The 23,563-nt window shown below is 36.2% G+C and overlaps 3 protein-coding genes across 7 annotated transcripts; all 3 read right to left on the bottom strand.

The window, feature by feature from the left end:
• Positions 1–601: 601 nt before the first annotated feature.
• DIM1A (Ribosomal RNA adenine dimethylase family protein) lies at positions 602–2,130 on the bottom strand. Its single transcript, XM_022915106.2, has 2 exons — positions 1,687–2,130; positions 602–1,484 (listed from the first exon to the last, which is right to left on the bottom strand). The coding sequence occupies exons 1-2, from the start codon at positions 1,999–2,001 to the stop codon at positions 756–758; spliced, it is 1,044 nt and encodes a 347-aa protein (XP_022770841.1). The 5' UTR covers positions 2,002–2,130; the 3' UTR covers positions 602–755.
• A 362-nt stretch (positions 2,131–2,492) lies between these two features.
• Positions 2,493–16,234, bottom strand: LOC111314077 (WD40 domain-containing protein). 3 transcript variants are annotated; one of them, XM_022915095.2, is made up of 26 exons: positions 16,107–16,234; positions 15,916–16,005; positions 14,873–15,242; positions 14,181–14,329; positions 13,685–13,924; positions 12,100–12,209; positions 11,906–11,983; positions 11,720–11,826; positions 11,333–11,427; positions 11,118–11,248; positions 10,889–11,022; positions 10,714–10,791; positions 10,485–10,563; positions 10,123–10,291; positions 8,982–9,052; positions 8,418–8,498; positions 8,229–8,299; positions 7,099–7,195; positions 6,891–6,950; positions 6,646–6,700; positions 6,160–6,560; positions 5,301–6,085; positions 4,267–5,221; positions 3,614–4,177; positions 3,432–3,490; positions 2,493–2,917 (listed from the first exon to the last, which is right to left on the bottom strand). In XM_022915095.2, exons 3-26 carry the CDS (start codon positions 15,223–15,225, stop codon positions 2,722–2,724), a joined length of 5,118 nt encoding a protein of 1,705 aa, XP_022770830.2. In that variant the 5' UTR covers positions 15,226–15,242; positions 15,916–16,005; positions 16,107–16,234; the 3' UTR covers positions 2,493–2,721. The 3 variants fall into 3 exon arrangements, with proteins under 3 accessions (XP_022770830.2, XP_022770831.2, XP_022770833.2); XM_022915096.2 differs by having other exon boundaries at positions 10,889–10,992; XM_022915098.2 differs by having other exon boundaries at positions 10,889–10,992; positions 11,210–11,427.
• Positions 16,235–17,055: 821 nt separating this feature from the next.
• LOC111314080 (DNA replication licensing factor MCM7-like) lies at positions 17,056–23,418 on the bottom strand. Of its 3 annotated transcripts, none has more exons than XR_016332285.1 (15): positions 23,300–23,418; positions 23,145–23,212; positions 22,937–22,996; positions 22,606–22,829; positions 21,832–22,009; positions 21,477–21,599; positions 21,305–21,394; positions 21,010–21,152; positions 20,637–20,814; positions 20,116–20,307; positions 19,641–19,813; positions 19,249–19,452; positions 18,488–18,804; positions 18,075–18,296; positions 17,056–17,438 (listed from the first exon to the last, which is right to left on the bottom strand). XR_016332285.1 is itself a non-coding variant. In XM_089752078.1 (15 exons), the coding sequence occupies exons 1-15, from the start codon at positions 23,328–23,330 to the stop codon at positions 17,334–17,336; spliced, it is 2,157 nt and encodes a 718-aa protein (XP_089608204.1). In that variant the 5' UTR covers positions 23,331–23,418; the 3' UTR covers positions 17,056–17,333. The 3 variants fall into 3 exon arrangements, 2 of the variants coding, with proteins under 2 accessions (XP_089608204.1, XP_089608205.1); XM_089752078.1 differs by having other exon boundaries at positions 18,639–18,804; XM_089752079.1 differs by lacking the exons at positions 21,305–21,394; positions 21,477–21,599 and having other exon boundaries at positions 18,639–18,804.
• Positions 23,419–23,563: the final 145 nt, after the last annotated feature.

Here is a 23,563-nt window from a genome sequence, read left to right as displayed (position 1 = left end):
ATTCAAACTTCACATTGAAGAAACATGTTAAGCTGTGGACAATTTCAGCACTGGAGTCCTCCTATTTGTTCAATATTAATTTTTTTTCCTTTTTCTTTTTTTTATAAACCGATTTATAGCCATTTGCAAAGGTCAAATGGCAGATATCCATGAAAAAAACGGTGAGGAAAATGCAAAGAATAATGGGAAACAAGAACCTTTACATCCTTGCATGAACTAACAGTTCCAATTTCGTATTGAAGATCAAGAAGATGGTACTCTTGATCTTCAACAAAAAGAGAGTCTCTTGATAAACTACTAGAAGATTGTTTTAAAAGATAAATCTAAAGGATTACCCTTGGCTGATAAGAGAACAAGCCAAAGAAAAAAAAAAAAAAACCTGGACATTAATGGGAGAAAAATAAACCCCAAAGAAAGAAAAACAAACAGAAGGGAACGTTATAGAATAAGGGCAAATGTACGCCAGCCTTGTTAAACATCAATCCTTTTCGATTTGCCTGAATAATATTTCTAAAATCTAATATTCATATGAGTTAACCAGTAAAATAATGACACGTAGCGGGGCAAAAATGAATGAAACGTATAGCTTAGCTAAATAATATAAAAGAAAAACAAAAAATTCTTGGCATAAAAAGCTTTCAATGATGATCTCTTAATTAAGTTTAGTTGATAAAGAAACAAGCCAAACAAAATTGGATATTCCTATTACCTAAGGAAGGAAGACAGATCAAAAGAACAAAAAAAGTACTGTCATCTCAAGAGAAGTGTATGCCGGCCTTGTTGAACATAGACAGTAGAGTTAAAAAACTTTCTTGTGTAAGCTTGGACGCCCTCTGTTCTTCAAAATTTCCTTCCTTCAGCACACTTAACACCTTATTTTTAAACTCAGACACATCTCCTTCTGCTTCATCACACTCCACGTCCATCTCATCATCAATTCCATCATCCAATTCCATGCTCTGATCCCCAAGTCTTGCAACATCAAAATCATCATTCCCACCCAACGGAACATTTTGCGAGCCCTGCAGTGCCTGCAAAGTCTTATAGTTTTTCTCCAAAAGAGACAGTACATTTTTCTGCTTGAAAATGGAACCAAGTGTTTTATTCTTTCGAATGAAACAAATCCTTATAAACCCATCCCATTCCTTATGATTCACTTCCGGCCGCGGTTTCCTTGGCTCAATTCTTACAACAGAAGAATCAACCTTAGGTGGAGGCCGGAAATTGTTCTTCCCAACTTTGAGGAGATGAGAAACTCGAGCATAAAATTGGGTATTCACAGAAAGTCGACAGTAAAGATTATCACCCGGCTGAGCAACCAAACGCATAGCGAATTCTCTCTGGAACATAATAATAGCACACCTAAAAGCAGGCTGATGAAACAGTAGCTTGAATGTAAGAGGAGAAGATATTTGATATGGAATATTTGCCACGCATATATCAAAATAGGGTAAATCCGTCTTCAGCACATCGCCTTGAATAACCTGAAAAACATTAGCATTATATACAATATTGTCAAATCCCCAATTCTAAAACATTCAAATTTACCAGGCTATTGACTATCTAAGCTCCCAAAGTTCAGAATTTTACAGACAAAAGAGTATAAATTGATCAAAAAATTTGGTCAATAGTACCCAATCCATTAAAATTAAAAGAGGCAAACGAAAAATAGACAAATACCGATACCTTTAAGCGATGAGAGAAAGGGGTGCCTTGAAAGCGGCGTTGAAGCTCGAGGACCATTCGAGGATCGAGTTCGACGGCGATGACCATTTTTCCGGCTTCGAGAAGCTTCTTGGTGAGGTTTCCAGTACCGGGACCTATTTCGAGGATGACATCGGTGCTCTTGATGCCGGCTTTTTGGACAATAGCGTCGACCAACAGAGGGTTCTTGAGGATGTGCTGGCCTTTGGACTTGTGGAAAGCAACACCACCTTGGTAGTGGTTGGAGGGTGCTCTCGGGCCCTTTTGCTTCTCTTTCTTCATCTTCCCTCCCGCCATAAAAAATCGTGTGTGATTGATTCGCAGAGAAAATAATGGAAAATTTCTTTGAGGCTCTACTTTAGGGTTTTTCGAGTTCAACTTAATAAATCACTAGGGTTTGGCCTTTGAGACTTCATGGAACCGGAATGGGGGTGCAAGTACACATGCTTGTCACGTGAGAAATGAGATGATTTATGTCAAACATTTTTTTTTTGAAATATATGCCATACATTTTTTTAAATAAACTAAACTAGGAAAGTCCCCTTAGTATTATAGGCTTGATACCCAAAAAAAGTAGAAAAAACCGATGAAGATAGTCTTTTATAAATAAAAGAATCAATAATATAAAATTTTAAATGTGTTATCATTAAGATTAATTTAAGAATAGAATACTTAATTATTCTATATGCAAATAATAGAATTTCTAATTCATGCTAACAGAAGTCCATAATACAAACAGCAACAACATCAAAATAGCAATTAGCAAAGCACATAAAAATAAGAGGGTATGAGCAAATGTATTTTTCAACTCAGCTGTGCATCTTTCTCTTATAACTTAAGAAAGGAAATGCATCTATACATTAATAAATATTTAGTATATCTGCATCCCTTTCCCCGGGAATTCAATTCCCTCCATTTGTCATTTTTCAATAATGCCTAAAAATGGTTTGTTTTACAAAATTGAAAATGTAAATTAAAATTAAAAAAAAAAAGAAAAAGAAAAAGCTATACAGCTTCCTACAGCCTTGACAACGTCTTTGTAAACCAGTCTGATAGGCGCCTCATCTTTGAAGATAGGTAAGCACTTGTACCGAAATAATTCTCCGCATTTGAAAGCATTATGTTTATGTCATGCTTCACTGCTTCCATGGTCCGATAATAGTTGTTCTCTAACCTCAGCCGGATCAATTCGGGATACAATGGAACTGGAAACCTGTGAGAATTCCAGAATTTTATTTATGTTTCAGTTGCCTACTTATTGCAGGCCAATGAATGAGATTCTATATCAAAACAAAAGGGATACGATCATCTGTCTGTTATTGCACAAACTACAATCCTATACAAAAGAGTGTAATAATGCACTCAAGTTATCAAAAGAATGGTATACTCCTTAGTCACACGCACTACACTTCTCTCATTGATTAGTTGCAGGCAATAATAAGTTCAGGAGCTTAATTAAACATATGGCATTAACCAGTGTCTAGAGAAGTTTTAGATATTTTGAATACCTGATATCACAGATCTTTTCGGCTTTCCTAATTAAACAGATTTAATATAGCGCATAAACCAATAAAAAAAAAGAGATGAAACAGGAAAATAAAAAGACATATATGGTTTAATGTAAAAATATATACCATTAGGTAATATTTCTAAAACAAGTGGTAGGAAGTGACAGCATAAAAGGAAAAGAAACACGATGAGGATAGTTTTGGAATGGGAATTTAAACCTGTTAAGGAATTCTGATTTCTGGGCTGCTTCATTCAGTTTCTGAAATCCATAAGAGTCCTGCAACATTTTAAATGCGGAAGAAGTTAAAACCTTGTGGAAACCAATCTCTTCCACATTTAAAATAGAATTTTCACATGCAAATTCATTTAGAATTTAGAGGAAAATTAGTTAGAAAAGAACCTGATTGCTGCCCACTGAACGCTCTAATTTAGCAAAAGAAGAGAGAAGCTTATCCCTGATTTCAGAATCAATATGTGGGTGCTCCCATGGAAAGTTAGGATCATGCAGTTCCCAAGCACTGTGCCTATACTTGCAGCCATCCTTGTAAATAACTTCATATCTTTCCCAAGGACTGTCAGGGAAATCCATAGATTTGCCTTGTGAAGCAACTATTCTACCATCCCACCAACTACCTCCCCCCCCATTATCATTCTTCCACCATACTAGGCATTTATCCCTGCGGGTCCATTCTCTCCTCATTGCAGCATCATATCTTGTCTTCTCAATAAGAAAATCAGGAAAACCTATCAACTCAGGCAGGGTCAATATGAATGCATCCCCAAACGCACATGATGAATTATCTACAAATCGTAGTGTGATTTTACAGCAGCTGTCTCCAGAACCGGGAAAGTGGGAATAAGCAAGGTTTTCAACCCTGCAAATTTCCACCGCACTCAGGTGTCCCCTTGAGCTCCATGGACCAGCCCCCTTTAAGCGACCTGATTCAATGCACTCTGCATGCCCCTGCAAATAACAAAAGCCATATTTTGAGTTGTGAGAAATAGTAATTATCAAGTTTGTACAGAGAAAAATCCAGAGCAAGCATGACATACCTGTCTGAAATATACAACTTCATCACCCAGCTGAGGTATATAACGATAACCCTCTTCCTGCTCTGACAACATCAACCATGATAATTTTCTAACAGAAGGATTTAACTTCCTTCCACTTGAAAATTTTAAGTTATAGTCATGATCTCCACCCCGCTTGGTTCTGGTGGATCTTGATCTCTCTCTAACTTTGGAACTTGACATCCATTCATCAGATGCAATGCCATTGTATGCTTTCACAGAGTTCTCTTCATTTGCTGATGTCCCTGCTACCTTCAAGCTATGGTTCCAGGCATTCTGCTCCTGAGAAGTTGCCTTCATCTTCATGGATCGTGTTCTACCAACTGCATCAGATGCTGCTTTGGTGAACCCAATTTCTGAATCATGATCATTGATGGCATTTAAACCTGTGGAGTCAGTTGTGTCATCATATGGGTTTTCCCCATCATTCATGTTTAACTTTAAACCAGAGTGAAACTGAAGAGAACTTGATCTGTCAGAACCTTCACCCATTTCTTGCATTCTGTAACCTAGATTGTGATCTACAGACAAAGTGTTTCTGGACCTCACATCGCCTCCACTGCAGGTTGGATCATTCACTGCAGTGAGGGATTTTAGTTTGGAAGGAATATCCCCTGAAATTGCTTTTGTCCTTATTCTTAATTTTACTAATTTGTGTGGAGTAGTCTCATTTGATCCACGAGATTGGTTAACGCCACCAACCTGATCAGTATGTACCGATTCATGATTTCCATGTTTGTCACATGCAGACCAATCTTTATCTCTCCTGTTAAGGCTGACATTACAATAGAATGCTGAAGCACTACCATTTGGTTGATGGTCACCTAAGGACAGTAACTCAGATGTTAAAGATTTGTGCACCTCATTAGGAGCAAACTCTTCCATCGACTCTCTATCCAGATCTTGCAATGCAGGAGTCGCTAACTGTCCCTCTCCCCTGCAAGACAATACATATCCCTAAATATGGGTTTTTATGTAAGGAATAAAAATTCCAATTCATTCTAAATTTAACATACCCATTGACAGCACTAATCCTGTTTTCATTGAGGACATCAGTTGGCATTAAATCTCCTGAACTTGAATGCTTGGATGTCTGAATTTTAACCTCTCCCCATCTGATTTTGTTCTCCATGTCCCCCACTAATTTCTCTAAATGATCCCCAGTATTTATAGATTGACTTGTATCTTCTAGATCAATCCTGTTATGGTCAGAGAGCTCCATATCTGCAGCGGGTGCACCAGGGTCTTTGGAGCAGGTATTTCCATCAAAATTTCCTGGAGGTCCAGATGAATGGTCCAGTAAATTGATCTGATTGCCACTGTTCAATCTGCTGGCTGGGGCATCTGGCTTCCTAGAATCACGTAAGGAGAACTTTAAGACCAATCTCTTCCTGTTCACAATATTTGATTGAGATTCAGGGAGTTTATGTAACCACACTAGATCCTCAGATTCTTGTTCCTTCTTCATGGACTTCAGTTGTACGTTCTCCAAGTTTCTCTCAATTTCACTGTTTTCAGTACTTGAATCTTGAGACAATGACTCACTATTACATGAATCACCTTCTGAGTCAACTTCATCATCTCCATCCGTAGATGTTCCGGTGATTCTAGACATCATGCTTCGAGCATTACGTGCAGCAACTCTCTGAGGTCTCAATGGCTTTCCTTTGGAAGACTTTCTCTTTGAAGCTTTTCTGCCACTTTTTGATTTTTTTGTCCTACGGGTTCCAGATATATAGCCATCCCGCTCATCCAAATATCTCTTTTTGACTCTTCTTCCTGATGAAGTCTTCAACTCAGCCTGAAAATAATACAATTTAGTTTTGAACAGGGTCCAACAATAATGAACACTAGTAGAAGGCTAAAGCCACTTACTTCAGGGTTGTATTTTCTCCTTCGTGATCTGCGAAGGCCATCTTTGTGATTACATTCAACCTCACTGTCTTCTTCACTGTTCTCTGTGCCTCTAGATGAGCTGGAAAATAATGCCCCCTGTTCACCTTCTGTTGAACATTCCTCGGCAACATTGTACTCTGAATCAGTGTCATCACTGATAACTTCATTTTCATGTTCCCAATACATGGCATCCACAAAATCAGGTAGAGGTTCAATCACTCTTTCCAAATCTTCCAAGGGTGGCATTTCAAAATCCTGGCCTAAACTGATATCTGGGCCAATAGCAAACTTTGTGGAAGATGGATGCCACTCAATACCCAGCGCACCAAGTCGCCGTTTCTGGTACATACTCTGATAAGGTTCTGGGTACGGAATCATGCCTAGAATTTCCCATCAAAATCATTAGCTAAAGTACATCAGAATAACATGCTAATCAATCCGCAAAAGCAGGAGTTGTAGACATACTGGAATCACAAATAAGATCTTGTGTGTTCCTACGATGCGGAGTAAACTGTGTTTCCTGCATCAAAGTTATATGAATAGCACATCAGTTGTAAACTGATGCACATGCATTGCACAGAAACAAGAACAATGCTTCAAATCTCCCCCAATCGTCTATGTTTTTTTTTTTGCAATGCATATTGATACTCTCTGGACTGACAAACATGAAATCTACCACAAATTAGTTTTAACATGGAGTTGCAACATACCTGATCAAGAGCATTTCCAGCAGAATCCCAAATAAGGGGGCGATAGTCCCCAAGAAAGAACTGCCAGAAAGCACAGACAACAACCTCATAAAGCAATTGAATGACACCAACTTATATTATGAGAGAAGGGCAAAAGGAAAAAAAGATAAATAACTAAACAAAGGAGAAAAGGGGAGATTTAGGCTCTACAAGCAATATTTTCATCTACCTGATCATACTTGGCATCCTTTTGGGACTCACCCTGGCCAGTGTTAAGCAAATATATCTGCCCAACTTCATCCGAAAGTACAATTGAGGTCCCATCCCTATTAACGGAAAAGAAGAATGTTACAGTCTCTTTACAAAGAACAATTCTTAAGATTTAACAAAATAGTTCAGATTTAAAATGCAGATAACAAGAATTACAAAATTAGTTTTTCAAAAAAAAAAACAATTGCAGGAGAAAGCATCAAATATAAACCACCAAAGATAGACAACTTAATAAAGCATTATTGGTTAGTTTCTTGTCATTCAAAATTCTAAGCACGTGTCATGCCAAATGCTTCAAAGGAGTAGGCAAGGTACTTTAATCCCACATCGGATAGGAAAGGAAAGGTCGTTGGGCATATAATCATTAGCGTTACACAACCCAATAAGCCAGTTTTGTGGAATGGCCATGTGACGTGCACTTCCCTCGCAAGGGTAAATTGTCGAAGTCAAAAAGTTAGGCACACATCATAAAATTCATGCTTTATCATTTTGATGCTCTACAACTTTTTCAATAGAACATCATGGTTGAGCAACCACATACAGACTAGAACAACTGGAATGCCAACAAAGCTAGAACAGTATACAAAGTAATGAGGAAGAGCATATATAATCCAAGTTTGGCATACAGCAAAAATTTGTGTGAAAAGATCCAGAAAAAATACTCTCTAAAAATCCTAAGCCTGCATTTTGTGGTTGTCCCATGAAGTATGAACTACTAGAGAATTAAGCATCTGATGTGAAGATAAGTACTTCAACTGAGCATACATATAAAAGCTTAACATGACCTTTTGTACCGTATTGACAGGTCCATACAGCCAAAACATCAAAACAATAAACAATAACTAGTTGATTTGATCATAAAACCAAGTCTGACAAGAGAATGTGTGCAGTCAAGGATCAAAAAATAGATGGACACAAACCAAAATATGGAATGCTATAAGGGTAAAAGCAATTGTATGGCTAAGAAGGATCAAGCCGATAACCCTTGTCTTGATATACAAACTTTTTCAGAATAATAAAAAGGGCATGTCATCTTTCCAACTAAAGAAAGCAAAGAAAAGAAATTAAAGGGTGAACACTTTCACTTACGGAGAAAACTTTCCATCAACCAACTTAAAACGACCAATTTCATATATCCGGATGGGTATGCCCTCCCATATCTGGAAATATAGTTCCCAAGGAACTCAATAAACATCAACACTTGCAGAAAATAATAAATAAACAAATAATTTGGCAGTTTCAGAAAAGTTAACATATCAGCAAGAACAAGAAACTCACATCCCAAACTATTGTTTTCCCATCATATCCAGCACTCATCGCAATTCGAGGGTTGAAAGGATGGACATCCAAAACATAAGACTGCCAAAAATTCAACACTGAAGTGAGGAATGACATTCTTTCCAACAAGATGACAACCAGTTCACAAGCAAAAGGATGTGCAGGAGCACCAAGGCAACAAATATGTGAAACACTACGAGAACAAATCAAATAATATTAATTGCAAGAAATTCATCTTAAATCTAGTGAACAAAAAACTGAAATCTGGCCAGCAAGTACATTGTGTTAATTGGAAATATTTTAATAATGAAGTTCAGCTTAAGCAAACGAAGTTCATTCAAGTTATCCTCTGAATTAAAAAGAAAAAAGAGCAACCTACAATCAACTGCATTTAGAAAGAGGTGAACAACACCAATGATGAAGAGTTCTTGTAACCTCGGAAGGAAATCATCTCTCTATAATTGTTTTGTCATGGTCAACAAGAAAAACAAAATGACAAACAAACCAATACCATGATCATATCAATTTGTTGTGAAGGGCAGGAAAGTGCTAGACACAACTTACTGATGCAACATGACCAGTCAAAGAATGTACCAAGCTACCATCAACAGCATTCCACACACATATTCTGCAATCTGAATTAACAACAAATAGTTGAGATCCATCAATAAACTAAATTAGCAATATTTTTTTTAAAAATACTAAATTACCAAAAGCAGCTGGAAAAGAAGCAAGACAGCATTTCATCACAACCTCAAGGCAACATAACCAGTAACAGTCATGTGAACAAAAACGAGAAAAAGCACAGACAGCTTTAACAATTACAAAATGGCCTAAAACTACCAGAAGTTTAACAATTAAAAAGAAAACTCGGCCAGTAACCAGTAAACTAAAAAGCCATATAACCTGATGAGGAAAAATGATGAAGGTTTTTATATTTTCAACAACAGCAACTAAAAGCATTTGCTTAAGATGGAGTAGAAAAAAGATTCAGCATGTTCTACAATTTACAGCAGAAAGATTCTAATATAAACATGGGTTACAAGATACAGTTTTATTGATGGAGAACTGGAAGCATCTCAAGATATATAATAGCCTCTTATAACTTGCAAGTAAAAGCCCATATACCAAAAATAAGAGTTTACATATAAATTACCAACCCCCTGCAAAAAGGATAATAGGTTTAACTATAAGAACTTTAAAAAAGATCATGACAAGTATAAAGTCAGTCAAATGCTTTGCAGAAGACTATGTTTTCCATCTTCCTTGTATTTTTCCCCTCAACTTTTCATAAGATGTTAAAACATAACTATTTGAGAGCAGAACAAGAATAACAGCTGCCCTTCAAAAGAAATTTTAGCAAAAAGTGGTGTACACTTCTGGAGGGCCTCTAAAGATGCACTTCAAAAGAAATTTCAAAATAATTATGCCAACAAACACAAAAATATACAGAGTAGGTTCCAACAAAATCAGAGCATAGATGAAGCAGATAAGTCTTTCCAGAATGTTGTGACACCACTAATAAAAATCAAAGAATAAATGCTAAAGGACACCAATTAAGAGCTGGTGGGTTTTGGGCACATATTTTATAACGATATACTGGATGCACATAAACCAACACAAGAAAATCATTACAGACATTTGAACTTAATGCTAAGTCTGCTAAGTTTTAAATAAACTTTCATCTTTATAATCACTACTTTACCCATTATAGCTGCTAGAACAAAACGATTATCGAGGCTCCAGACAATCATATTGACACCACGAGGAGTAGGGAGAAATCTCTGACGTGGGCCGCCTCTAGGAGGTTGAGGAGGTAGTGGGGGAGGTGGAACTTTCAGATGATATGCCTTTGTCCAACGTCCAACTTTTCCCTGTGAATGTGGAAGGATTGTAAAAGAATTAATCTTCATTTAGTTTCATATTGTTGAATTTAAATACAGCACAATAAACTTCATCGAATTTAAGTGCAACATAACTCCCAAAAAAGTTCTTTTTTTAAAAAAAGGGCATTTCTAGTTTAAGGCATTGACTGGAACTTCTTTGTGGTACATCAAAACAACTCACATGGGATCTACGTGATCTGGGAATCCAGATGATTGCACTACCATCACGAGAACAGGTAACAATGTTGTCCTGACAGAACCTAAAAACATTAAAATTAACGAAGTGAATCTCAAAAGCTAGATGACAATATTGAATACTAAAACAATAAACAGAAGATGAAAAAAAGAACAACTGAAGAAAGTCTTATGTTACAATATATCACATAACTTAGGAAAAGGACATTACAGACCAGGAATTTTTAAATTTTGGAATATTGTCCTCCTTCGTAACATCAGACATTGAGGATCTTGAAGGTACAGCACATCCACTGCACAAAAAAAGCAGAAAGAAGCAATGATATTTGTTGAAAAGAAGAGGTAAAAAAACAATAATAACAACATAGCTGGCAATTATAACTGACCAACCTAAATTGGACGTAATTAACATCATTTTCATGGCCAGCCAAAACATCCAGCTCATGAACTGGTTGTTTTGAATCATCTGTACTAGGCTTACAGGCAATCCAGACCTGCAAGTATCTAACTCTTACAAAAGAAATCTAAATGATATAGATCAGTCAAAGTTAAATAAATTTAACAGGATTGTATGTGAACCAAAAGATGCATTTGACATGTTCACATTGTTTAGACGCACCCTGGCAAAAGTGTCAGAGCTACCAGTGACAAAAACTGTCCCATTGACGTTGAATGCACAACATAATATTTGATGGGTTTGTGGAACATTACTTGAGGAAGGTCCATTATTAGATGGAAAATTGCTCCTCCCTGCTCAGAACTTATCAGTTTCAGTGTAAGTTCAAAGTACACAATACAACCATTAACAAAACAATCAAGAAGCAGTTCTCCAACCGATAGCAGCTTCAGAAGGCTTCGGCACGTATATGTGTGGGCTACAATGTGAATATCTAGCATCCCAGATTCGACAAGTCCCATCATCAGATGACCTACAAATGTTAACAGAGCAAATAACAAAATTAGTTATCAACTAAAGTGCCATAAATTTATGATTTGCTGCCTCCCAGCCAAGTATGATAGAATAAAGTGTCAACATCAAAGACACTAGATTGAAAGCTTCCAGATAAAGCTTCTTAGAATTAGAAGAAACACCAAATAAGTAAATGCTTACACATGTAACAAACATATATAAAACCTAAATCAAAGACTCTACTATCATAGCAGATCAACTAACTGAGAGAAGCTACAACAGGAAACTGCAACTGAGGAAATGAGGCTCACGATAAAAGCTGGAAAGCAAAGGCAGGCCTGGGATTAAATGCAATAGCAGTAACAGCACCAGTATGCCCTCGTAAAACTGAAACTGGCAACCCATCTGGCAAGCGCCACTGTAGATCATAAAGAACAAATTAGTTATCCAAGAGTAGAAAGAGTAGCATCTTGTAAAGCAAGGTAAAGCATTCTTACAACTCGAATCACAAAATCATTCGAAGCAGAAGCCACCAAAACATTGTTTGAACTAACAGCCAGGTCTGTTATGTCACCCTAAATTGCAGGTAACAAGAAAATTACTTCAGCTAATGTAGTAAAGAAATAAAAAAACTACAGGCTAAACTGATAGATCATGAATGTCATATATCAAATAGACAATATGAACTCACTTCATGTCCACGGCAGCTGGCCAAGCAAAATGCAGTTTCCATGGACCAAATTTTGACAAGGCGGTCATCTGAACCGGTAATAACATATCTCCCAGAACGATCAAATATGGCTGTAAGACAAACAATATTTGCTTAGATCCATTATCTATTGATGCTAGAGCAGTTGTACAAATTATGCACATGATCTCTACTGACCTAATATAGAGTTTCATAAGGAAAATAGAATGAGAAATAGAGTAAGATTATTCCTATTCAGTGAGAAGAAAGGGTTCTTGTAAGCTTTTTCAGTTATCTTAACAATAAAACCATATATTTGGTCAGATATTTAACTAATACAGATCTTCCAAATGCTGAACTCAGGGTATAAAAGTACCTGGAGAAAACGGCATGGCCAACAAAGAGGTTGTTTTTTTTTTCCCCATAAAATAAGGTCTCAAAGTAATTATATAGGTACCAAATGGCAATATAAATTAGAGACAAGAAAAAAAAAACCATAAAGGAAAAAAGATACTAAGAAAATTTCAGGGAATAACAACAAAAACAGTAAGTGCAATTTCATTGATCATTTTAGTGACAGCCAAGCTATTACTCACACTGGAACAACTCAAAAAGGCACTAGGTTACAAAAGAATGAAAAATATTGAAGTCAACTATGAAATTCTTTTCCCTAGGCATTTAAAATGCCTAAAACACATGTTAAATATCCAATCTAAAACCAATTGGCAATAGGTTGAGAGACCCAACTTAAATATAAGACCACAGGAAACCCAAGACTTAACAGATGTGGAATAACACCAATTAACAACACCAATTAACACTCCCCCTCAGATCTAGCTCAACAAGGGGCCTATACGTGGGCAACCTCACAAGGAGTAACAGGCAAGAAAAACATAACAAACTTGGGCTCTAATATCATGTTAAGCATCCAACCTAAAATCAATTGGCAATAGGTGAAGAGGCCCAACTTGAATATAGGACCAGAGGAAACCTAAGACTTAATAGATGTGAGATAATACCACTTAACAATACCATATATATTATTTAAAATTGTATACTTCGAAAATAAAATACCAAACACAATCTTTAAAACCCTACACTTACAGAAAAAGCAAAACTAATTGATATATAAAATAGCCTAACTAACTTATGTATAAATAAAATCACAATTAAACTCATTAAATATAACAAAATTATAAAACATAAGCTTTAGTTCAAGCATCTCCCTTCCATGCTGCAATAACCTCTCACTAGAACTTTCTTGTGTTCCAATCAGCAAAATCAGAAAAAAACGAATGAATGAATGCTACCAAAAGAATATAGAAGAAAGGTAAATTCCAAAATTTGAGTTGGACAGACAATTTGAAGCCAAAAAAATTGTTTAAACAGACATATTTCATTATTTGCACCATATTTCATCATTTTTTGGAGAAAAGAACCCCAAAGCACTACCAGACATACCAGGAAATTGATAATGCTTTCAAATTCCAAGGGTTTCTTTAGATACTAACAATACCATATGAGAAATATCTACAGGAATGAAATTCCCTAAAAAGCAGATTTTAACTGTAAGTTCAGTTGATCATACCACAATAGACAGCATTTCGATGTCCCCTCAACTTCTTTATATTCTGCATCTTTTGCACCATGGTAGATGGTTTAGCAATAACATAGCATGCAGAGCGAACAGAGGGAGCTCGGTGGTGCTTTCTGAAACCTCCCCCAATTTCTCTTATACTTAGGCCCCGAACTTGATCAGCTTGCATATGAGGCCAACGAAGATAGGCAGGCATACGCTTGCCCTGCCTATTCTCATTACTCTTGTCAGCTGCATAACAGAAAGGTAAAGTTGCCAAATAAGAAGACATACTAAGCAACCATTTAAGGACATAAATCATGGAAGTGAAATACATTGATAAAGCAATACTTTCGTCATCCTTCCCACAATCAAACTACAAATACAAAACTGCCTTAATTTACAATTCTCATCTGTAGAACACAATCCAAATGGAAAAAGTTGCAGCAGGGGCAGGGCAGTGGTCAACAGACAGTGCATAAAGTAACACTATGGAAGTAACACATACAATTCAAAAGTGAAAAGGAACCAGATCCCAATAATGTAGGGACATCAGCAGCATTTGGAGAACAGGTATCTCCCACAGCTTTGCTGCACAGTGCACACAGTAATTGCTTCAGAAGCTTTACCAAGTGATCCTTCTCAATATGAGGATACCTGAAAGTTATACGAGGCAGAACTTAGTACTTTGGACATGGAACCAAGACTGAACAATTAACGAGAACATAAAAAGTAAATAAATAAAAGAAAAGATTGTTTCTGGGCAAGTTAATCTATCCCAGCCAATTTTAAATAAGATGTGGGGTTAAATACAGCATTTCCCACCATTGATTCGTTACCTTTAGTTTGACTTTCGATGATTCATTATGTAATCAATCAAAGGGCAAGCAATCATGTCTACCATATTTCAAGTACACTTGGTTTGCTTAGGGAAAGGCTATTATAGACCTGTATTGTTCATCAAAAGGAAGAAAAACAACAACTAACCAGCAAGCAAGTATTGTTTTAAAGGGGAAAAACATGGAGTTAGGCACTGTTAAAAATGTGAGGAATAAGTGGCTAGCATTATGGACTACAAGATAAGCTATCATGATATCAAACATATGTAGTGTAAAGTTTTTTAATAAACAGAACCACAAAGTTCAAAACTCTTCTTTAACATTGATGATTAATACCAAATTATATAAGATGCACACATACCTCTCCACTAAGCTGTTATAACTTAATGGGAAGGAGATGCCATCATCATCATCATTCCCACTACGTGCACCACTTCTTGAAAACCAAGCATGATATCTTCTCGGTAAAAGCTGATGTTCTAAAAGTTCGTTTGATAACTGTTCAAAAGTTCTCTGGCAAGGGCCAGCTGACAGAAATTGCATTATCAAGAAGTAAATTTCTCTAAGATCTATATCTACATTGGTCTTAGCAGTGCGATCTGTAACCCTCCTTTGCTGCTCAACCAAAGCCTTCTCTGGAATTGTAGTTGAGACATTCAAAGGTGCCTTGCAAAGAGAGGATGCACCAGCAGAAGACGAACACTTCCAGTCCATGTTTGGCGCAATCCAACCTGAGGTAACCAAAAAAAAAAAAAAAAAAACAGTAATGGGAAAATGAACTCATAAATCATAATGGTAGTTTATTAATTGCAAGCATCAGCAATCATAGCCAAAAAAAAAAAAAGACTAAAAGACATAACAAGGATGTTCCACGTAAGAAGACGGGCAGCTAGTAACTCAATTCAAGGACAATTATAAGCTAATTCTCAGCAAATTTATTCTCGTAACAGTTGTCACAGCCGGAACCTATAACATTCCATTGCTGGAGTCTAAAACAGATAAAAGTCAATTCCTAAAGTTTCAACGCTATCCGGATAAAAGAAACCCTAATTACAAGTAGAATCCTTAGGGTTTAAAACATTATAATTAGAAAGAAAAAAAAAAAGGAAAGTATACTTCGATTTAAACCTTCAATTTGTTAAAAATACTTCCAAACTTCAGCATTTAGCCATTTGCATGAGCAAACCAGTCAACAAAAAGAGAAGCAAACAGCAAAAAAATCTCGCCTTACAATATCTAAGGAAAAAAGCATCAAATTGGAAGGTATTAACAATCAGAAACAACAGAAAAAATTAAAATTAAAGGGTTCAAGATCTAATCGAAAAGTCACGTGCAAAAAAAGCAGCCAGGGAGAATCAAAACATAATTTCATAATCCAAAGTAGAAAATTAAAGATCTTATTACCTTAATAATTAAAGTCGATTTAGAGAAGGAACATGGTGCGCGAGCTTTCCTTTACTTCGCAGCACTAATTTGGAGAGCTTTGTTTAGTTACTACAATTTTAAAAAAAAAAAAATGTTAATAAAAAAAGGAAGCAGAAGAAGAAGAGGGTTGAGGAAAGATAACGAGAATCGAGAAGTAGCCAAAAAGTTACATTATGAAAATTTGAGTTTTTGCTAATACTACAACTTGTTTTCTGGTAAAGTTTTAAAAAGAAAGAAAATTGATGGAGAAAAATATTTTAGGACAATGGCTGAAGGTGTGCTAATTATTAGTAAAGCTAAGAAAATAATTTTCCTAGTAAATAAATAAAAGTAATAGAACAGGGGAAACTAGAGAGCGCTTTGGGGTTTTCAGACAATTAAGCCCCCATGTTAGAGGCGGCCTTTGACAATTTTCCGCTCATAAAGAGCTGAAGGAATTAGGGTTAAAATGGACTTTCAATCAATTGTTGGTTAAAAAGTCAGAAAGGGGGCTTTTGGAATTGCGAGCCGTTGTTGGTTGATATTTATTATTTCCTCTCTTTTAATTTTTTGAGTAATTATTATTTCTCTAACATTGTTGTCTTTGTCTGACAGAAATAAAAATAGTAATCAACCAGAACGCACCAAAGGTATTATAACTAGCAAACCATTTAATTACACTATATCTAGTGATTTTTTTCCTTAAAATAAATTTGCAAATAGAAAAAATAACCTTGGCTGTTGATAAATTTAAAAAAAAAAAAAAAGAAGAGAAAAATGTAAAGATGCCATTTGTGGGAATCCGTTATAATTTTTTTTTAATCATTTTCGCGAAACTGAGACTTCTTTTCTCCAAAGTAACGGTTAATGACACATCGACACTCCGCGACTCCATCCCACAAAATATATTTGATTAATTACTTGCTCCTTTATTGATATTACCATATTTTTTTCACATAAAACCATGAGCAAACGAAGCTGTTCGCTAAGCAGTTACCCATACTCCACAGTCGAAACTAGAAAGGCAGATAAATAAATGTCAGCAAAGCCTAATCCTGCAGTTCTCAAGAATCAGTTAGCCTCACCATCATAATTCACAAAGAGTTAAACACAACTTTAAAAAAAATAATAAGAAAAGAGTTAAAAGAGAAGAGACAATGTTTTATCATGGTTAGTTAACAAAGAGAAGTAACTCCGCTGATTAATCACTTTTCCATCTCATGTTTCAAATGAGGTAGAAACTCTAGCAATGCTGAGTACCTACACTAAGAAAAGGTACACTGGATAACTATATGTTAAATCCAACAACTTAAGAAAGGGATGTGATTATAAGCTTTTCCCTCTCACGTTTCCTTTCAGATGCTGGTGGATGCAGCTTACTGTTGTGTTTCGGGTTGCTTCCAATTGATTTAGGAACTTCAGGCATCAATAAAACGAATATCAAAGGTGTGGGGATGTATCTGCCACACGTTTAAGGCAGCATATTCCTCTAAACATTCTTTCAACTGAGCTTCACTATATCCCTGTTAAAACAAAAAAATTTAAGCACTAAGAAACTTCACATAATCTTGACAACCAAATATTCATATTTCAGTCTCCAATAGAACAAGAATTAACATGCCAGAAGACAACTCATCCGAATATAAGCAGTAAGAATAAGCAGCTAACTTTTAAGAGTGCTAAAACAGAAGAATAATACATCTATACCCACCAAAAAATGTCAACTGCTAGAGTTGTTTGATTAGATGAATCAAATCATCTTACTACTATTATTTACTGGTTTTTTTAATTTCTTGTAAGGGCATATAGAGTGACATACACCATAAAAACCCATTGGTTATTGCTAAAACCACGCTCAGGGTTATAGGCTACCACATTAACTGAATTGTGCTCGTAATAATCAATGTTACATTTTGTCATAGCTTCTACGTTAAGACAAAATTTATTTCCATCAAATTGCAGTTCTACAGAAATCCTAGAATATCATTGTTGGTAAGTTTGTTTCTAGAGATGAAAAGTCAAACAGCGACCACAAGGCACTCCATGCTATATTATTGTCCTTTGGAAGGTGACTGGCTTTCAGTGTCAGATAACGTTTCATTTTGCTAAATAATAAGCAACAATAGCTCAAGTTCAACTCTCTTATATCGAGAACAAACCTTTCTAGAAATCCAATTCAGTGCATGGGCATAGCTCACATCCATCTTGTTAGCCCTTGCAGCTTCATCCCGTAAGATTGAATATATATCTGATATGGCGTCCAGACCAGATTTTTGACGATCATCAGAATACAAAGAGAACTTTGACATTTGCATCAGCCTAAGAGCCTCATCCACATCACTCTGGGCCACAGTTTCAGAGAAACGAAGCCTTGATAGTGCCTGTGAGAAAATTATATCAATTTCATGTCAATTTGCAATTCAAATAAGAAAAAACTGCTCCACCTAAAAGCAGATGTTTTGCACAAGAAATTCTGATTGTCAATCCAAAAGATAATTTCATCGTAAACAACTGTTTAAAAAAAAAACAATTTTATTGTAAACAATAAATCTGAGAGCATTGTGGCACCTACATTTCAGATCCAGATATCCCACATCCTTTCCGCCCTTCTCTTTGCCCAACCCAAAGAAAAGTCACCTTCCCCAGCCCGTTTAAGCAGACCAAGGAGTAGGAAGGTATTATCAATTATAAATAAAAAATAAGTAAAGAACATCAGGACTTACTGCTGATATCCTAAGAATGCTGAGTAGAGTCCTCACAGTAGTATACGAATGTGGTGTATTTGATTTAGCTTCTTCTTGCCGAATGCTGGAATATGCTGTGGCAATATACTCTTCCAGCTCCTTTGGAACATAAGGGGATAATCTTCTTGCAGCAGAAATATATGCACTACAAACCAAAAACAAAAACCAGATAAAACAATATCCATAGAGAAATCAAGGCATCTATGAAGTTTCCTGACAAACATAGTGGTGGAACTTCAAGAAAATCAACAAATTTAAAAAGAAAATCAACAAATTTAAGATATCAATACATGTAGCTAATGAAGACATGTAAAATGAAAAGGAATAGGTATCTACACAACACATAGGACACTGTCAACTAATGTAACAGATCAGCTTTCTTCAAATTCAGAAAGAACATATGCAGGAAAAATTCACAGCTTCTACTGGCTCACATGACTTTGCAACCCAAGTTTATCAAGTTCATAAAAATTAAAACCTAGTCAGCAAAATGACTTGCTTAAATAAAGTTATACTTTAATCAAATGGGAAAATAGTCATCGATAAAGTTCAGACAAGTTTTCCATGTAAGAGGAATTATGGTGCTTACCGAAGAACAGATGGTTCAAGTGGAGTGAACCCAAGAGCAGGAGATTCTTTATTCTGGTGTACATAAACAACATGCCTTGCCATCTCAAGATCAGCATCCATATCTGCTCGATCTAGGATCAACCAAAGTAGATCAAATCTTGACAGCAGGGCTGGAGGGAGATTGATATTTTCTGCTGGAGTTCTGCGTAGGTCATATCTTCCCCTTCAAAACAAGTTATATGACTCAAGTTAATAAATTTGATTTTGCATATAGATCAATTACTCTCATAAAGAAGGAATTCACTTCTTTTTCTCCCCCACTTATGTCCCCTTTCAATTCATGAAAGGAAATTGCCAAAAATAATATAATGTCACATGGAAACAACTTTGAATGACCTACAACATTCTCACCAGGCTGGATTAGCAGCAGCAAGAATTGCAGTTCTTGCATTCAGAGATGTGGTGATCCCTGCCTTCGCAATACTGACAGTCTGTTGCTCCATAACTTCATGTATCGCTGTACGATCAGATTCATCCATCTTGTCGAACTCATCAATAGCACATATACCCATATCCGCTAACACCTGAAACAGGGTCAAGGCGTCCCTATTAGCTCATAGGAACCTTGGAAATAATAATTAGAAGAAAGGGAGCATATTTGACATGAGATATACTAAATATATTGTAAAACCAACTGAAAATTATAACCATTAACAGAACAAGGCATAATTTGTAACATGGGCGATACAGAAGAAAGGTTGGCATGATCACATGATTCTCACAGTAAACAGTTACAGTAGCCACATTCTTCTAAGCCATCTCATACTCATAAAACATTCAACTTAAATACAATAAATTATAGTGCAAAGAAAAGAACAGATCTCACCAAGGCTCCCCCTTCCAAAACCATCTCATTTGTGACAGGATCTTTCTGCACAGCTGCAGTTAAACCAACTCCACTGCTTCCTCTGCCAGTGGTATAGACTCCCCTGGGTGCTACATTTATAATGTGCTTAAGGAGCTGACTTTTGGCAACACCAGGATCACCCATCAAACAAATATGTAAATCTCCTCTGATCTGCAGTGTAACCATAAGTCATTAAAATGCTATTAGTCTGTCTATATAAAAATACAAAATGAAGCAAATACAAAACTATAAATTAAAGAAGTGTAGAAAACAAAAAGAAAAAATATTCTTTGAATGCTGGGAGGGGTGGAAGGGATGGAAGGGAAGTGGGGAGAATAATGTCACATTGCTCATAGGCACAGCTTGAACTCTTCAAGTAAAATAACAATAAAAAGATTTGCCCAATATTTGTAGTGAACCATATTATTATTGATAAATGATAAGCAGAAAAATGACTGCCAGCAAATAGACTAAAAGAAAACATAAGATTGACATATTACCTTCATCCCATCCTTCAGCTTCCGGTGTGGAGCACCCACAAGAAGAAGAAGCAAAGCTTTTTTAACATCTTCATGTCCATAAATTTCAGGTGCTAATGACCGTGCCAACTTGTTATAAATGCCACCATCCTCAGCTAATCGTGCAATTTGCTCTTCTTCATCTCCCCTAAGTTCATACCTGCAGTAGAGCACAATTGAGTATAAATACAGGCACATTCATATTGTTTAGCTCATAATTTGTTTCAGTATATTGAAATGCAAGATCTCCGTTTCAGATGCCTTCTTTACAAGCTCACATACTGACATTATTAAGCATAAAGATGGATGTTAACCACAAGTGCATTTTGGTGATGAGTTTAGGAAAGTGGCTTACTGTTCATATTTTTTCTTGAAATGAGTGACAGACATGGCTTCCAAGTACGTATCTGCAACTAATCCAGCACGCATTGCCCTAAATCCGGTGTAAGGAATAGGAAGAAAGATCCCTGATAATTCAACAACATCACCTGGAGCTACCTGAATTTGACGGACAAGGTAGAATATAAATAAAATGTTAGCACAAAGGAGTTAAATTTCATTATGAACAGGTGCAAAGTCTAAACTGAGGTATTTCATGAAACCAACTTTCTAGGTATTTCAGCTACAATGAAATGAACATGAACACCAACCTTTCTAGTCATTTCCCCTCTAAAATGAACTGTCATTGACCGTGGAATGTGGCCTTTTGGAACATGTTCTGCCAACTCTTGAATCTTGGCCTGGAAAAAATTATCTTACACATTACAAACAACGCAGAATGACTTCTTAATGTTTTCTTAATAAATCATGTTAAACTAGAACCTCTTGAAACTTCAAAAACTTGGATGCTCTAAGTTGAAGGATAAGGTTCCCCTTCGTCCTGTTCACTAAACAACGCTTTGATGGGCACTCGAACAAGGGCATGAATACTCGAGCAGTTACATCCTGTTTGGATAATGAATGGAAAGAGAAAAAATAAAAGGTAGTATAAAGGAGAAGAGGCCAAACTGACATTTTAAGATCCCTTAAAAATCAATTAAAAAGATAACTATGGCATATGATATCTGGCATGAGTCCTTTTTCTAGATGACTATTCAACTATCAAATTAAACAAAATTGCATTGAACCAAAGAGAATATTCAATATTTAGACAGCAAATCTGACAAGAGTTAGTTACCTGGTAAATTTCATAGCCACATTCTTCACATGTGTACACCGCTACCTGCATCAGAGGCTTAACATCTGAACAACGGGTCACAATACCAGATATTTTTACAAGCTGGCCAATATATGAAGCCTTCACCTCCCTAATGGTAAATGGCCTCCCTTTTGAAGGTGCCCTGATATAAACTTCACTGAATCCAAAATAAGTGAGCATCAGCCAATGCAATTATATGTATCACGAACAGAGTAGATATTGCAACAATTTAAACAGAGTAAATGCATAATAAAGATTCTAAACAATATACCTAATATGGATATCTTAAGATCACATTATACCAGAACCAAAAAGAGCTCTTGTAACAAATTTATCCACAAACAACAACTTACAAATTGCAAACCTGACCACAAAACAATAAACTGTAATTAATATCAGATAGCATCTAAAGCTAGCAGTGTTTTGACTTAAGATTGCATTAATTCGGGGAGCACCATTTTTAAATGGAACAGTCAGCAACCACTTGCCATAACCAACCTTTTCGTTTACTTGGTAAGAAAAACAGAAAGCTGGTAGAAAATGCTTTTCATTCTAATGGTTTAGTCATATAAACTCCATCCTACACCTCAATTCAATGGTTCATTTCCCACACAATAAGGATAATTTGATTAAAAACCTACAGAAACCCTAAAATACCAACATAAAACTGAAATTAACATATAAATCTCTTAAGGAGAATTTAGAACAGGTTAAGTGCGTTAAGAGTGAAAGAGTTGTCGTCTTAAAGCTTACTAGTAACGTTTAATCTCAGGAGGCATCTTCTGACGTTGGTCAGACCCATCTGCATTATTGGTTCCGTCCTCAGCTCTTTGTGTCATCAATATATCATGATCATCATCATGAAAGGCCTCAGTGGGCTCCGGCAAAAGCTCTTCGATTGCAGCAGCGAAAATTCCAATGTATCTTCGAGTGTTCTCAGTAACCCGCCTGAGAAATTCCTCATCCAAGTCTTTGTACTGTGAAAAAGCAAATTAACTAAATTAAGGGTTTTTAAGTAAAAATAATAATAATAATAACGGTGACCAAGAATAAATTAAGAGGAAAATAGGAGAAAAAAACTTACGTTAAATAGGTCCTCAAGATCGATCTGCACTGCTCTAATTTTACGGTTTGCAACATCTTGCTGAAATAGAGAAAAAGTTTAGGGTTGAAGGAAAGATAACAAAAAAAAAAAAAAATACTAACAATTTTCTGATTATTTTCAAGTAGAAAAACAGAGATCTAGGGTTTCAAATTGGAGAGGATGACGGGAAAGAAAGAGGGAGACTCACAAGGATGTTCATGTATTTGGCCTCGCCATTTGCATCTGCGAAGTTTGAGAGGAACTCTTTGGCGAGAACTGTTAGGAAATCAAAAACAAAAACAAAAATCAGGGAAAGGATAAATCCAGCAGAGATAGCAAGAGGGGATAGGGCGCGAAGAGTACCTTTGTCGGCGTTAAAGTCGAGGTCCTTCATGGTTCAACTTCACTGAATGTGAGAGAGTCAACGAGCGAGCGAGCGAGCGAGAGAGAAAGAGATGTGAGGATGAAAATGCGAAGTGGGCAGGCAAAACAATGAGATTTGACGGCAAAATATGAGAAGGGAAGTACGGTTTTGGCGGGAAAATGGGTGCTAGAATTTGATACATTGTAGCCAGGTGTAAGTTGTAAGCTTGTAACGTCGTGCGCGGAAGGTGATGTATGCTCTTG

The sequence above is a fragment of the Durio zibethinus genome, chromosome 23 (genome assembly GCF_047325235.1).
Source record: "Durio zibethinus cultivar Kanyao isolate XHJ-2024 chromosome 23, ASM4732523v1, whole genome shotgun sequence".
NCBI lineage: Eukaryota > Viridiplantae > Streptophyta > Magnoliopsida > Malvales > Malvaceae > Durio > Durio zibethinus.
This window is presented reverse-complemented; position numbering and strand designations above follow the sequence as displayed.